Raw genomic sequence first — 17396 nt, 5'->3', positions numbered from 1 at the left:
TGATATGTGTTACTATATTGAACTAAAAATCTAAATATAGCTGTGAGGTAAAAAGAAGGAAAGAACTAGCATTTAAATAGTGCTTTTCATGACCTAAGGTTGTCCCAAAGCGCTTTACAGCCAATGAAGCACTTTCTGAACTATTGTAATGTAGGAAATGCACAGCAAGGTCCCACAAACAGCAATGTGAAAATGACCAGATAATCTGTTTTGGTGATATTGGTTGAGGGATAAATGCTAGCCAGGACACCGGGAGAACTCAGCTGCTCTTCTTTTAAATAGTGCATTGGGATCTTTTATGTCCACCTGAGAGGGCAGATGGTTTAATGTCTCATCCCAACGCCGGCACCTCTGATAGTGCAGCACTCCCTCAGTACTGCAATGTTGTGTCAGCCTGCTTTTTGTGCTCCAGTTTCTAGAGTGGGACTCGAACGCACAACTGTCTGACTCAGAAGTGAGAGTGTTTAAGCTCGGCTGACTCATGAGCGATGCAAGTAACTATTACAATGTGCTTATAAAGACTAACAATACCATTGTGTTTCTGTGTGGGCTGACAGGAGGGTGAACTGGCCATTTACTACGAGATGGAAGAAGGAGAGAAGACTGAATCTCGGGGAATAGTTGAGGTCTGCCCCTATACACACAGGTGGGTTTTTGATTGAAATGGGTCAGTATTTGTGCTGTACAGATTTCTGTCATATGCCATGCCACTCATGGATAGAATCACAGTATAGAAGGAGGCCATTCAGTCCAGTGTGCCTGTGCCGATTCTTTGCAAGAGCTATCCAATTTGCCATGCTTCCCTGCTCTTCCCCATAACCCTACAAATTTTCCTTCTTCAAGTATTTACTCAATTCTCTTTTGAATGTTACTATTGAATCTATTTCCACCACCTTTTCATGCAGTGCATTCCAGATCACCACAGCTCGCTGCGTAAAAGAATTTCTCATCATCTCACCTCTGGTTCATTTGCAAATTACCTTAAATCTGTGACCTCTGGTTACCGATGCTCCTGCAAGTGGAACTTAATTCTATTAAAACCCTTCAGGATTTTGAATGCCTCTATTAAATCCCTGCTTAATCTTCTCTGCTCCAAGGAGGACAATTCCCGCTTCTCCAGTCTCACCACATAACTGAAGTCCCTCATCCCAGAGATCATTCTAGTAAATTTCCTTTGCACCCTCTCTAAGGCCTTGACATGCTTCCAAAAGTGTGGTATCCAGAACTGGACACAATGCAGATGCAGAGAAAGAATATCGGAATGGATCGCTTCGATGCAGAGAGAGTACCAACAATGGCGAATGACCTCCTTACGGGCTGAGATTGCTCGGGAATGTTCTCTTCATTAGGAAAATCAAACATCAGAAATTTTTGTGATTCCACTCTGTCTCCTATCTGAGACTTTCTCGTTTGGGACTTTGGAGAAGCTTAAAGACCTAGGGGCGAAAATGCCCTGCGCCCCGATTGGGGACGGTAACCCTCTCGGGGCAGGACTTCCTGCGCAGTCTCACCCCGGCCACTGAATTGGGCTTAGCGCCCCTCAAAGGAAGTGCAGCACAATCTCGAGCGCTCCACTTTCTTTAGAGGCGGTTCCAACGGCGCTAATGGGGTGAGTTGTGCAGCGCTGTGCAGATGCTCCACGTAGCGCTGACTTGCTTCAAGCAAAGGGGTGGGCTGCAGTGCACTCTGCAAGGCCTGGTATGGCCTCCGCTGGATCACAAGGGGTAGTGTGATACCGGGCCTGCAGCCTGGATCACCCAAAACAGAGTGCCGGGCTGCACGGTGGCAGCCCGGACCACGGAAAAAAATTGGTAGGCTAGCCGACCCGAGGGTCAGCAAAAAAAACTAAGATGGTGGCAGGGGCACTGCCGACCTCCCCTTTAACCTCCACCCCGCGAGCGGATGTCGGCCAGCTTCGCGACCCGCGGGGCAAATTCCCCCATGGGGCCGAGAGGAGTCGGCGCACAGCGCTGAGGGATCGCCCCGCACGGTGATGACGTCATCGCTCTTTGCGCGACGTTGCTGTGACAGCACCTCCGCAAACTCCCGGGCAATTTCCCGGGAGCTGGTCGCGCCCCACCCCGGGCGAAAACTGTCTTGCAGCCCCCACGGAGGCGTTAACGGGCCTCTCCAAAAAGAGGGCAATTTCACCTTCCCTAAACTCTTCACAGTATTACCTGATGAATCTTTAAACCATTTTCTTTTGCTAGTTGAAATCTCCATCAAGTCCTCGCAGGTTTATTGACATGTACTGATCTATCTGTGCATGCTGTCCTGCTCGAAGCAGAATACACTTAAGATTGTCTTCTTTCAGAATCACCAAATTTTACGAGAAGCCCTGTGCTGCCGCCACAGAATCCAGGCTCGCGAGTGTCGTCTTTTACTGTTTCCAAAGCGAGACCCTGCCGACTCTGGGGGAGTATTTGAAGCATCACCCACTGGTGGAGGAACGAGGGCTCGGGAAGTACATGGTGAGAAAATCTGTTTAACGGGGAGAAACTGTCGCTGGCGGCTGTCAGTTCAGTAACTAGGACGAAACACATGATAAGGGAATAGATCTGCTAAAACTCAAAATTTCAAATTCTGAAAGTGTGTTACATAGAATGTACAGCACAGAAACAGGCCATTCACCCCCAGCTGGTCCATGCCGATATTTAAGCTCCACATAGTCCTCCTCCCGGTTGGCAAACAGTAACTAGTGGGGTGCCGCAGGGATCGGTGCTGGGGCCTCAACTATTTCCAGTCTATATTAATGACTTGGATGAAGGGACCGAGTGTAATGTAGCCAAGTTCGCTGATGATACAATGATGGGTGGGAAAGCAAATTGTGAGGAGGGCACAAAAAATCTGCAAAGGGATATAGACAGGGTAAGTGAGTGGCAAAAATTTGGCAGATGGAGTATAATGTGGGAAAATGTGAGGTTATCCACTTTGGCAGAAAAAATAGAAAATCAAATTATAATTTAAATGGAGAAAAATTGCAAAGTAGTGCAGTACAGAGGTACCTGGGGGTCCTTGTGCATGAAACACAAAAAGTTAGTGTTATATATGTGGACTTGTATTTACTCTGTACAGCCACTAGAGGGCTCATTCCCTGGAGTCCCAAGGGATCCCATAATCCCTTGGGAGCACAGGTATTTAAGGAGGCTTCACAGGCTGGAGAGGCACTCTGGCGACCTGCAATAAAAGACTACGGTCACACTTTACTTTGAGCTCACAGTGTTCAGTCTGACTCTTTCTCCATACACAACAGTTAGAATTGCAGGTACAGCAAGTGATCAGGAAGGCAAATAGAATGTTGGCCTTTATTGCAAGGGGGATGGAGTATAAAAGCAGAGAAGTCCTGCTGCAACTGTACAGGGCATTGGTGAGGCCACACCTAGAGTACTGCGTACAGTTTTAAGGAAGGATGTACTTGCATTGGAGGCTGTTCAGAGAAGGTTCACGAGGTTGATTACGGAGATGAGGAGGTTGACTTAGGAAGATAGGTTGAGTAAGTTGGGCCTATACTCATTGGAGTTCAGAAGAATGAGTGGTGATCTTATCGAAACATAAGATAATGAGGGGGCTTGACAAGGTGGATGCAGAGAGACGATTTCTACTCAGAGGAAACTAAAACTAGGGGGCATAGTCTCAGAATAAGGGGCTGTCCATTTAAAACTGAGATGAGGAGGAATTTCTTCCTATAAATCTGTGGAATTCCCTGCCCCAGCGAGCTGTGGAGGCTGGGTCATTGAATATATTTAAGCAGATTTTTGAGCGATAAGGGAGTAAAGGGTAATGGGGAGCGGACAGGGAAGTGGAGCTGAGTCCATGATCTTATTAAATGATGGAGCAGGCTCGAGGTGCCAAATGGCCTACTCCTGCTCCTGTTTCTGTTGTTCTTATGTTCCCACCCCTTTACATCCCACCCTAATCAATCTATCCTCTATTCCTTTCTCATGTGCTTATCTAATGCAATTTGCCTCAAATATTCCCTGTGGTAGTGATTTTAATCCACAACTTTAATCGCTCCAATATTGACGGCCGTGCCTTTGGCCTCCAGGGCCCTAAGCTTTGGAATTCTCTCCCTAAATCTCTCCGCCTCTCTTTCCACCTTTAGGACACCCCTTAAAACCTACCTCTTTGACTAAGCTTTTGGTCATCTGTCCTAATATCTCTATGCAGCTCGGTGCCAAAATTTGTTTAACGCTCCTGTGAAGCATCTTGGGACGTTTTACTACGTTAAAGGTGCTATATAAAATACAGTTTGTTGTTGTTGAGTTCCACGTTCTAACCACTCTCTGGGTAAAGAATTTTCTCCTCAATTCTGTATCGGATTTATTAGTGACTGTCTTATATTTATGAGCCCTTAGTATTGGACTCCCCCCACAAATGGAAACATCCTATCTATTTCTATCAGGTAACCCCTCAGCCTTCTCTTTTCTTAAAATTAGAGCTAGGCCATACAGGGGTGATGTCAGGAAGCCCTTCTACACACAAAGGGTTGTGGAAATCTGAAAATGTGTGCCCCTAAAGGCTGTGGTCAATTGAAAGTTTCAAAACTGAGATTGATAGGATTTTTGTTAGCTGAGGATATCAAGGGATATGGATCAGAGGTGGTAAATTAAGTTGAGGCACTGATCTGTCATGTTCTAATTGAGTATTGGAACATGCTCCTGCAGCTGATGGTCAATTGGTGCACAGCAAGGTATCACAAACACTAATGCGATAAATGACCAGATAATCTGTTGGTTGAGAGATAACTATTGGCCAGGACACCGACGAATACACCCTTGCTCTTCTAATTAGCACACTCGCCTCTGAATCAGAAGGTTGTGGCTTCAGGTCCCACTCCAGCACATAAATCTAGGCTGACACTCCAGTGCAGCGCTGAGGGAGTGCTACACTGTCGCAGATACTGTCTTTTGGATGAGACTTTAAACCGAGGTCCCGACTGCCCTCTCGGGTGGACGTAAAATATCCCATGGCATTATTTTGAATAAGAGCAGGGGGAGTTATCCCCAGTGTCCCGGGGCCAATATTCATCTCTCAATCAACATAACAAAAAGAGATTATCTGGTCATTATCACGTTGCTGTTTGTGGGAGTTTGCTGTGCGCAAATTAGTGTGTTGCGTTTCCTACAACAGTGACTACGCTCCAAAAGTACTTTGTTGGCTGTAATGTGCTTTGAGTTGTCCGGTGGCCGTTAAAGGCGGTATATAAATGCAAGTCTTTCAAGTCTTTCTTTAATTGTGCCATGGATCTTTAACGTCCACCTGAGAGGGCATAGGGGACCCATAGGTTCAAGTTCAACCCACGGTCTTCTGGCTCCGAGGTGAGAGTTCTACCCACTGAGCCCAGGCTGACACCAAAAGATCTAGGGTCCGAATTTGCTAAAAGCCTCCACCTGCCCAAGTGCTGCCCAAAGGGCCGCCGATGGCCGCCGAGGTTTTCATCACCCAGGTCCCTTGAAGGTTGATGGGCGGCAAATCTGTGATGTGCGCCGCCAATCTGGGCGGCAGCCGATGGGAGTTCTCATCTTACCGCCCAAGTGCCGCCGAGGATGAAGTCGGACCCACGGAGGGTCAAAGAACTAAAAATAAAAAGCATCAACAACAAAAAAAAAACATCTGCCGACCTTCAGGGTCCCCATCCAGGTAAATACCTGTAAATAAATAATTTAAATAAACCTCACTAACCTTTTTTTACAGTATCTTCACACTTACCATTGAGGACAGAGCTGCCTGCACTCAGTGGTCCACTGCCGTCCTGCTGCTGACTCCAGCCGACTCCCACCCGCATGAATGTGGCATCTCAGCGGGCGGGACCGTACTTGCACGCATCAGCCGTCGGCGGGCGCTTCCTGGAGGCTCTTCCCTCCCGCCCACTCCAGGCCACGACGAAAGTGGCACTGGGCGGTTCGATCAGAGGAATGTCAGCAGCAGTGGGCGGTAAGGCCTCAATTTCAGCCCCTAAGTATCCCTACCCTTTTGTGATGTGAAACCTCACTGAGAGATTTCATTGATAAGTGACAGAAAGCCATTCTTCTCTGTGCTATCCAATATCCTGAATAGTACCACATTTCCTTTTGGGGCAAATGCAATTGGTTAAGTCAAAATTGGAAGTTCTTTAGGCAGTGACATGTTCATACATCCTAATCCCAATTGTATGGTCACATGATCTGCCCATGTCTGTATCTGTGCAAACTCATCGAGGATTAAGTTGGTGAACGTAACATGATATTAATCCTGTAAGTGAGCACCTCTTTTCTTAGATTGAATCCTGTGCGCCTGTGAGTCTGTACAATGTAACTTGAGATTAATTTTTATGTTAGTCACGGTATTTGCTTTTAACTGTTCCTAGGTCCAGGCTATTTCTCCACTTTTGTTTTCTTTCTTTGCTCATTTTACATCTAGTAAAATATGCATAACACAAACTCGCATTTATATAGCATCTTTAACATATTAAAACATCCCTATGTGCTTCACAGGAGTGTTATCAAACAAAATTTGACACCGAGCCACATAAGGAGATATTAAGGCAGATGACCAATGCTCAACACATCTAAGCCTGGAAGTTGGATCTCTCCGAGAGGTCAATTCTTTTGTTTTGTACCAGTCAGGCAAGCTTCTAAAGAGCGTAATTACTACCAGTGATTCTCTTTACTGTTAGCATCACATCCTCACTGACCTACACGAGTTCCTCCTCCCCCAGTGTATCAGATTTAAAATGGTCACTTTTGTCCATTCACACTCCATTCACACTCTTCCAGCCTTGTATCCCTACTCGTTCCTTTATAACTATCAGAAAAGACTGAACAAGCTGGGGAAGAGGTGACCTAACAGAGGTCTTTAAAATTATGAAAGGGTTCAATAGGGTAGAAATAGAGATGTTTTCACTTGTAGGGAGTCCAAAACCAGGGGTCATCAATATAAGATAGTCACTAATAAATCCAAGAATTCAAATGGTATTTATACAGTGCCTTTAACGTTGTAAAACGTCCCAAAGTGCTTCTCAGCAGTGACTATAACACAGAATTTGACACCGAGTCACATAAGAAGAAATTAGGGCAGATGATCAAAAACTTGTACAAAGAGGTAGATTTTAAAGAGCGTCTTAAAGGAGGAAAGAGAGGCAGAGAGGTGGAGAGGGAATTCCAGAGCTTAGGGCCCAGGCATTAAAATCAGGAATGTGCAAGAATTGGAGGAGCGCAGAAATCTCAAAGGCTTGTAGAGCTGGAGGAGGCTACAGAGGTAGAATGGGGAGACATCAGGGTTTTACACACGGATGGGATGAGATAAGATAAGTCAAATGGCTTGCCTAACATATGATCTTGTGTGTGCATTTTAAAGATGGCTAGTTTATATAAAATCGTGCTGGACTTACTGGTGAACACGGTCTCATAATTTAAGCTATTGGTGCAATTCAGTCTTATTTTTAGGGGGAGAAGAAGAAAGGCAGATACTTCTATACAACGTCCCAAAGTACATTACAGCCAATTACTGTTATAATGTAGCAAACACAGCAGCCAATTTGCACACAGCAAGGTCCCACAAACAGCAGTATAATAATGACCGGATAATCTGTTTTTTAGTGATATTGATTGAAGGGTAAATATTAGCCAGGACACCACGTAGAACTCCCCTGCTCTTCTTAGAAATATTTTTATATCCAGTTGAGAGGGCAGATGGGGCCTTGGTTTAACGTCTCATCTGAAAGCCAGCACCTCCAACAGTGTGGCACTTCCTCAGTACTGTCACTGGGCTTGTCAGCCTAGATTTCATGCTGAAGTCTCTGAAATGGGACTTGAACCCACGACCTTCTGACTGGGAGGCGAGAGTGCCACCCACTGAGCCACTTGCCTTGCCTGTTGAGAAAGTCTGCTCTGTGTTGAACTGCTTAGTCCTGACCAGCAGTTCCTGCATTATCAGAGGAAGCTTCTTAAATAAAAGAGACGAAAACCAATAATTGGGCATTTTTCTTGTGTTATTTTAATGTTTCCTGGTTTACTTACCAAACCACAAAATGACTGTTCTCATATGATGTGAAAGTAGTGTCTCCTTTGATACAGTAATGTTTGAAACCTCATTATTTCCTCTGGCTTTTTGCTTCAGGAGTGGCTCATCAACGAGGCCAGAATCCCAGTGTTTGGAATGAAGCTGCCTACTGGATTCCAACTCATTGGGCAAGTGGTAAGATTGGACAATAAACTTTGCCTAGGCATTTACGGTTAAATCATGGGTTATTGGCACTGTATTATGCCATGGCACAATGTGATCACTGGAAATGCTCAGCAGGTCAGGCAGCATCTGTGGAGAGAGAAACAGAGTTAACAGTTCAGGTCGATGACCCTTTGTCAGAACTTCATCATTGACCTGAAACGTTAACTCTGTTTCTCTCTCCACAGATGCTGCCTTACCTGCTGAATATTTCCAGCATTTTCTATTTTTATTTCAGATTCTAGCTTCTGCAGTATTTTGTCTTTTGTATTGTGGTCAGACACTGATTCAGTCCCACGCTTTCCGCCACACTGTTTCCAACCTTAACCATGGCATCAAAGGTGGAGGTGGAATGTTGGGGAAAGAGCAGTCACAGAATGGAGCTTAGCAAGATTTACTGTCTGGATGTGGCGAATGATATGGATGGTGAGGGGAGGGGAGTTTCGAGCTGTTTTTATTCACCCTGTATATTTATCTAATCATCAGTAATCCTTGTGCTCAGATCTCTCCATGGCCTCGCTCCATCCTATTTCTGTGACCACCTCTGGCCCTACAACCCTCCGAGATCTCTGCACTCATCCAATTCTGGCCTCTTGCGCAATCCTAATTTCCTTCGCTCCACCATTGGTGGCCGTGCTTTCAGCTGCCTTGGTCCTAAACTCTGGAATTCTCTCCCTAAACCTCTGTATCTCTCTCTCATGCTTTAAGACACTCTTTAAAACCTACCGCTTTGAATAAGCTTTTGGTCATCTGTCCTAATCTCTCCTTATGTGGCTTGGTGTCAAATCTTGTCTGATAACACTCCTGCGAAGTACCTTGGAATGGTTTGCTACTTTATATGAATGCAAGTTGTTGTTGTTGTGTTAAGTTGTTGACAATTCCTGGTATCTATCAACTTGCACCTTTAATGTTTTAAAAAAAGACAAAATACTGTGGATGCTGGAATTCTGAAATAAAAACAGAAAATACTGGAAATACTCAGCAGGCTAGGTAGCATCAGTGACGAGAGAAACAGAGTTCAGGTCTGACGAAGGGTCACAGACCTGAAACATTAACACAGAATGTACAGCACAGAAACAGACCATTCAGCCCAGCTGGTCCATGCCAGTGTCTATGCTCGAAACAAAGTTCCTTCCACCCCTCTGTTAATACTTTATTTGTTGATAGGATCTCTCTGAATACAAGAAGTGGCTGGCGCGCTACTCTTCAAAACAACATGGTTCTGCTGCCAAATCAATCACCCGTCGTTCCTACGCAAGGTAACGTTGGTTTTAGCATTGCTCATACACCACAGTGCTGGACTTAAACACTAATTTAAATGCTGTGAGGCCTGAAAACTTGCTTTTTCTTGTAAACGATTTAATTTACGGCTATCATTTATTGTCTGTCTGTACGATCTGACCATATTCATCAATGCACAAATATTTAAGAACATAAGAAATAGGAATGTGAGCAGGCCATTCGGCCCCTCGAGCCTGCTCTGCCATTCAGTAAGATCACGGCTGATCTTCGAGCTCAACTCCACTTTCTCGTCCTATATCCCATATTTACATTCTATTCAAACTACAGCAAGGACAAAGAAGCATTTATTCACGATGCTCCAACCATCATGGTGTGGGGCAGGCTTGATGGAGGAGCTGGTTTTTTCCTGCCCGTCAGTTTCGTATGTTCAAGAAGCATAGCAGCAAGCTAAATGCTGTAGAATGATGGTGCAAGGTTGCATCCTTACTGAACACTAGAGGGTGCTGCACTGCGGCTGAGATGGATGCTAAAGATCCCACAGGACTATTTAAGAGCAGCAAGGACCTGGTCAACTTTCCTTTCTTGATTAGAAATTGCTTTCTAATTAAATATTTAATAAAACAAGGTAATAACTTCTTTGGAAGCTTTCCTTATTTGCACAGTTTTCCCTGAAATAACCTTAGTCATTAACCTTAAAGCTGGGTGCAAGTATACCAAAGTAAAGGCAGCTGCAGCACGACCAAAAACAGATTGATTATCGGGAGTTCTTGTCGTTCTCTTTGAATGTACCGTCCTTCACAGACCATTTTCTTTTAAACTGAGAATGAATTAATTATTCTGAAAATAGGAGAGGAGGGAATTAATCTTACAAGACTGCAGCCAATAGGTCTGAGATAATGATTATTGGGCAATAATTTGATCGAGAGGCTCAAATAACACTAAAACTCCCAGGTAAATAGGTTGTCCGATTCATATCTGTATTTCTTTACATTTCTCTCTCTACTCCAGTATCTGTTGATTGCTTGTGTACTGCCACATGGGTGATGTAAAAAAAAAAGACTTGCATTTCTATAGCGCCTTTCACGAACACCGAACGTCCCAAAGCGCTTTACAGCCAAAGAAGTACTTTTGAAGTGCAGACACTTTGCGCACAGCAAGCTCGCGGAAAACAGCAATCTGTTTTTATTAGGTTGATTGAGGGATAAGCAATGGCCGGAGATAACTCCCCTGCTCTTCTTAGAAATAGTGCCATGGGATCTTTTGCTTCTAGCCGAGAGAGCAGACAGGGCTTCAGTTTAACGTCTCATCTGAAAGACGGCACTTCCAACAGTGCAGCACTGCCTCAGCACTGCACTGGACTGTCGGCCTAGATTTTTGTGCTCAAGTCCCTGGAGTGCGGCTATGAACCCACAAGCTTCTGACTCAGAGGCGAGAGTGCTACCCACTGAGCCATGGCTGACACCAATTGTGCTGATTTGCACATTGCAGCAGAAATGATTTACAGTTGATCACTGATAAACACAATAGGTATTGTAGAAAAACGATAGTAATTATATGTTCCGGGATCTCAGTGGAAGATTTTATTTTCGTATCAGTGGGGAAAGGATTTGGCATACTATTTCCACAACAACTCCTGTGAATTTGTACACTCCGTGTAAAATAGAATTTAACGTGTATTGAAATTTTTGCATAAAATACTCGAGCCAGTGAAAATACAGGTTATTCAACAATAACAAATCACTTTCTGTAATCCTCAGATTAGTTATGCAGAAGTGTCAACCTTGCCTCTGAGTCGGAAGGTTGAGAGTTCAAGCCCCACTCCAGAGACTTGAGCACTTAATGTAATTTACACACTTAATCCAGGCTGACACTCCCAGTGCTGTGCAGAGGGAGTGCTGCACTGTCAGATGAGACGTTAAGAACATAATTCGAACATAAGAATTAGGAACAGGAGTAGGCCATCTAGCTCCTCGAGCCTGCTCCGCCATTCAGCAAGATCATGGCTGATCTGGCCGTGGACTCAGCTCCACTTACCCGCCCGCTCCCCATAACCCTTAATTCCCTTATTGGTTAAAAATCTATCTGTGATTTGAATACATTCAATGAGCTAGCCTCAACTGCTTCCTTGGGCAGAGAATTCCACAGATTCACAACCCTCTGGGAGAAGAAATTGCTTCTCAACTTGGCTTAAATTGGCTTCCCCGTATTTTGAGGCTGTGCCCCCTAGTTCTAGTCTCCCCGACCAGTGGAAACAACCTCTCTGCCTCTATCTTGTCTATCCCTTTCATTATTTTAAATGTTTCTATAAGATCACCCCTCATCCTTCTGAACTCCAACGAATAAAGACCCAGTCTACTCAATCTATCATCATAAGGTAACCCCCTCATCTCCGGAATCAGCCTAGTGAATCGTCTCTGTACCCCCTCCAAAGCCAGTATATCCTTCCTTAAGTAAGGTGACCAAAACTGCACGCAGTACTCCAGGTGCGGCCTCACCAATACCCTGTACAGTTGCAGCAACACCTCCCTGCTTTTGTACTCCATCCCTCTCGCAATGAAGTCCAACATTCCATTCGCCTTCCTGATTACCTGCTGCACCTGCAAACTAACTTTTTGGGATTCATGCACAAGGACCCCCAGGTCCCTCTGCACTGCAGCATGTTGTAATTTCTCTCCATTCAAATAATATTCCCTTTTACTGTTTTTTTCCCACATTTTCCGACACTGTATTCCATCTGCCAAACCTTAGCCCATTCGCTTAACCTATCTAAATCTCTTTGCAGCCTCTCTGTGTCCTCTACACAACCCGCTTTCCCATTAATCTTTGTGTCATCTGCAAATTTTGTTACACTACATTCTGTCTCCTATTCCAGGTCATCTATGTATATTGTAAACAGTTGTGGTCCCAGCACCGATCCCTGTGGCACACCACTAACCACCGATTTCCAACCCGAAAAGGACCCATTTATCCCGACTCTCTGCTTTCTGTTAGCCAGCCAATTCTCTATCCATGCTAATACATTTCCTCTGACTCCGCGTACCTCTATCTTCTGCAGTAACCTTTTATGTGGCACCTTATCGAATGCCTTTTGGAAATCTAAATACACCATATCCATCAATATACCTCTATCCACCATGCTCGTTATATTCTCAAAGAATTCCAGTAAATTAGTTAAACATGATTTCCCCTTCATAAATCCATGTTGTGTCTGCTTGATTGCACTATTCCTATCTAGATGTCCTGCTATTTCTTCCTTAATGATAGCTTCAAGTATTTTCCCCACTACAGATGTTAAACTAACCGGCCTATAGTTACCTGCCTTTTGTCTCCCCCTTTTTTAAACAGAGGCGTTACATTAGCTGCTTTCCAATCCGCTGGTACCTCCCCAGAGTCCAGAGAATTTTGGTAGATTATAACGAATGCATCTGCTATAACTTCCGCCATCTCTTTTAATACCCTGGGATGCATTTCATCAGGACCAGGGGACTTGTCTACCTTGAGTCCCATTAGCCTGTCAAGCACTACTTCCTGAGTGACAGTGATTGTCTCAAGGTCCTCCCTTCCCACATTCCTGTGACCAGCAATTTTTGGCATGGTTTTTGTGTCTTCCACTGTGAAGATCGAAGCAAAATAATTGTTTAAGGTCTCAGCCATTTCCACATTTAACATTATTAAATCCCCCTTATCATCTTCTAAGGGACCAACATTTACTTTAGTCACTCTCTTCCTTATATTGGTAAAAGCTTTTACTATCTGTTTTTATGTTTTGCACAAGTTTACTTTCATAATCTATCTTTCCTTTCTTTATTGCTTTCTTAGTCATTCTTTGCTGTCATTTAAAATTTTCCCAATCTTCTAGTTTCCCACTAACCTTGGCCACCTTATACGCATTGGTTTTTAATTTGATACTCTCCTTTATTTCCTTGATTATCCACGGCTGGTTATGCCTTCTCTTACCGCCCTTCTTTTTCACTGGAATATATTTTTGTTGAGCACTATAAAAGAGCTCCTTAAAAGTCCTCCACTGTTCCTCAATTGTGTCACCGTTTAGTCTGTGTTCCCAGTCTACTTTAGCTAACTCTGCCCTCATCCCATTGTAGTCCCCTTTGTTTAAGCATAGTACGCTCGTTTGAGACACTACTTCCTCACCCTCAATCTGTAGTACAAATTCAACCATACTGTGATCACTCATTCCGAGAGGATCTTTTACTCGGAGATGGTTTATTTTTCCTGTCTCATTACACAGGACCAGATCTAAGATAGCTTGCTCCCTTATAGGTTCTGTAACATACTGTTCTAAGAAACAAATTGTATGCATTCTATGAATTCCTCCTCCAGGCTACCCCGTGCGATTTGATTTGACCAATCGATATGGAGGTTAAAATCCCCCATGATTACTGCCATTCCTTTTTCACATACCTCCATTATTCCCTTGATTATTGTCTGCCCCACCGTGAAGTTATTATTTGGGGGCCTATAAACTACGCCCACCAGTGACTTTTTCCCCTTACTATCTCTAATCTCCACCCACAATGATTCAACATTTTGTTCGTTCGAGCCAATATCATCTCTCGCAACTGCCCTGATATCATCCTTTATTAACAGAGCTACCCCACCTCCTTTCCCTTCTTGTCTATCCTTCTGAATTGTCAGATACCCCTGTATGTTTAATTCCCAATCTTGGCCACCCTGCAACCACGTTTCTGTAATGGCCACCAAATCATACCCATTTGTAATGATTTGTGCCGTCAACTCATTTACTTTATTTCGAATGCTGCGTGCGTTTAGGTAAAGTGTTTTAATACTAGTTTTTAAACCATGATTTTTAGTTTTGACCCCTCCTGCAGCCCCTTTATATTCATACATTATGTCCCTTCCTATCACCTTGTGGTTTACACTTACCCCAGTGCTACTCTGCTCTGTTGCATCCTGCCTTTTGCATTCTTTCTTGAAGCCCTGTTCATCTGCGCTCTCACCCACTCTAACTAGGTCAGAGCCCTCTCCTGGGTTCCGAATATTCCTCGCATTGAGGAACCGAGCTTTCAGGCTTGCCTTTTTATTACACTTTGACCCTTTAGAATTTTGCTGTACATTGGCCCTTTTAGTTTTTTGCCTTGGGTTTCTCTGCCCTCCACTTTTACTCATCTCCTTTCTGTCTTTTGCTTCTGTCTCCATTTTGTTTCCCTCTGTCTCCCTGCATTGGTTCCCATCCCCCTGGCATATTAGTTTAACTCCTCCCCAACAGCACGAGCAAACATTCCCCGAACACATTGGTTCCGGTCCTGCCTAGTTGCAGACCATCCGGTTTGTACTGGTCCCACCTCCCCCAGAACCGGTTCCAATGCCCCAGGAATTTGAATCCCTCCCTGCTGCACCACTGCACAAGCCACGTATTCATCTGCGCTATCCTGCGATTCCTACTCTGACTAGCACGTGACACTGGTAGCAATCCCGAGATTACTACTTTTGAGGTCCTACTTTTTAATTTAGCTCCTAGCTCCTTAAATTCGTCTCGTAGGACCTCATCCTTTTTTTTACCTATGACGTTGGTACCAATGTGCACCACGACAACTGGCTGTTCTCCCTCCCTTTTCAGAATGTCCTGCACCCGCTCCGAGACATCCTTAACCCTTGCACCAGGGAGGCAACATACCATCCTGGAGTCTCGGTTGCGGCCGCAGAAACGCCTATCTATTCCCCTTACAATTGAATCCCCTATCACTATCGCTCTCCCACTCTTTTTGCTGCCCTCCTGTGCAGCAGAGCCAGCCACGGTGCCATGAACTTGGCTGCTGCTGCCCTCCCCTGATGAGTCATCCCCCTCAACAGTACTCAAAGCAGTGTATCTGTTTTGCAGGGGGATTACCGCAGGGGACCCCTGCACTACCTTCCTTGCACTGCTCTTCCTGCTGGTCTTCCATTCCCTATCTGGCTGTGGACCCTTCACCTGCGGTAAGACCAACTCGCTACACGTGCTACTCACGTCATTCTCAGCATCGTGGATGCTCCAGAGTGAATCCACCCTTGGCTCCAAATCCGCAACGCGGTTCATCAGGCCCCTTCTGCCCTCTCAGGCGGATGTAAAAGATCCCATGGCACTATTTTGAAGAAGAGCAAGGGAGTTATCCCTGATGCCCTGGCCAATATTTATCCCTCAACCAACAAAACTATCTCAGATTATCTGGTCATTATCACTTTATTGTTTGTGGGAGCTTGATGTGCGCAAATTGACTGCTGCCTTTTCCTACACTACAACAGTGACTACACGCCAAAAAGTACTTCATTGACTGCAAATCTCTTTGGGATGTCTGAGGTCGTGAAAGGCACTATATAAATCCAAATTCTTTCTTTACAACAAAATCACTTAATTTTATATGGCATCTTATCATAAAAGTTCAATAACTTGGTGTGTAGGCAAACACAGCCTCACTGTCACCTAGCACCAGACCAGCCTCTTGTTTTGCACCTAAATGATTTGTTGGAGTTAGAACCAAGGTGTTTCTTCTTGGAGCAGAAAATGCCAACTGGAGATTTGATAGAGGTGTTTAAAATCATGAAGGATTTAGATCGATTAAATAAAGAGAAACTGTTTCCAATGGCTGAATGATCGATAATGAGAGGGCACAGATTTAAGGTGATTGGTAAAAAAAAACAAAGGCAACATGAGGAAAGCCTTTTTTACGCAACGAGTGGTTAGGATTTGGAATGCACGGCCTGATAGGGTGCTGGAAACAGATTCAATAGTAACCTTCAAAAGGGAGTTCGATAAATATTTGAAGGAGAAAAAATTTGCAGGGACTAACTGGATTGTTCTTCGAAAGAGCTGGCGCACACTCGATGGGCTGAATGGCCTCCTTTTGCACAGTACTATTCTCTGATTCTATAACTGTTTAATGTCAGTCCACAGCTACCGTTGGGAATGGGTTTTCCTCCTAGTACTTCATATTCCAGATGCATTTGAAATGTTGCTGGATCTGTGTTGAGTCATTGCACTGATGCTGACTTCTTTTTAGGGTAGGAATTATGGGAAATCCATCAGATGGCTTCCACGGAAAGACCATTGCCATGACAATATCCAACTTCTGGGCCGATGTGACGATATACGAAAGCAAAAAAGTCGTAAGTGAGATCTACGTGCGATTGAGCAAAGTAACTAGTATAGAATATACACACTGACAAATGGAGGCTGCTTCTTTTATCCGTTTTGATGTGGAATGACTGCCTTGTTAATTGTACCCTCAAAATCTGAAGTGAGTGGCAACAGCAAAACAGTTTTGCCATACATGCCAACGCTGTGGCCTCAGGGACAACTGCAGCACTATTTGATGCATTTTAAAGTGTTAAGTGGTTAGATTTAATAACATTACAATACGCATGCCCTTCTGTTGGATTCAAAGACGATTATGCATTAAAAATGTTGCAATCTTTTACGTATCATGCATAAAAAGGGGCATGAAATTGAGATCACGCAGCAAATTGCTCTCCTTTCATAGTTTGATTTTGAAACGGAAATTAAGAGTGTGCATTCAGAGTACTTGAATTATTAACAGTGTGCTGCAATGTATTTTCTTGAAGGAATAGATTTATATTGTCATTTTCGTGAGGATGAAAAATTAGCTTAATGTGCTGAGTTAACTGGTCTTAGTCGGGATGTTACAATTACCTGACCATCCATCGCAGGAAGGGGCCATTCAGCCTATCGCATGTGTGCTGGCTCTCAAGAGCTGTTCACTTCCTTCTATTCTTCTGCTGCCTCTACCCAAACACCGCTAAATTTTTCTTCTTAAAATATTTATCCATTTCCCATTCAGCAGCTGTTATGTTCAAGGCAGGACATTCCGTGTCATAGGAACATTGGAACATAGGAACAGGAGTAGGCTATTCAGTCCCAGTCTTTTGCTGGAAAGAGTGTGAATGTGTACATATACATATAAGTACATATGTCGGGATAG

At 44.2% G+C, this 17396-nt stretch overlaps 1 protein-coding gene across 3 annotated transcripts in view; it reads left to right on the top strand.

Moving 5' to 3' along the window:
* Positions 1-17396, top strand: part of gkup (glucuronokinase with putative uridyl pyrophosphorylase) — an 82299-nt gene that overhangs the window by 13107 nt on the left and 51796 nt on the right. For all 3 annotated transcript variants that reach the window (XM_070894501.1, XM_070894500.1, XM_070894502.1), the window contains 5 exons: positions 558-646; positions 2315-2471; positions 8098-8175; positions 9370-9461; positions 16458-16563. In XM_070894501.1, the coding sequence (XP_070750602.1) occupies positions 558-646; positions 2315-2471; positions 8098-8175; positions 9370-9461; positions 16458-16563 (522 nt within the window). The remainder of the gene's footprint in view (positions 1-557; positions 647-2314; positions 2472-8097; positions 8176-9369; positions 9462-16457; positions 16564-17396) is intronic.

The sequence above is a fragment of the Pristiophorus japonicus genome, chromosome 11 (assembly GCF_044704955.1).
Source record: "Pristiophorus japonicus isolate sPriJap1 chromosome 11, sPriJap1.hap1, whole genome shotgun sequence".
NCBI lineage: Eukaryota > Metazoa > Chordata > Chondrichthyes > Pristiophoridae > Pristiophorus > Pristiophorus japonicus.
The sequence above is the reverse complement of the archived record's forward strand: the minus strand, read 5'-3'. Positions and strand labels throughout refer to the sequence as shown.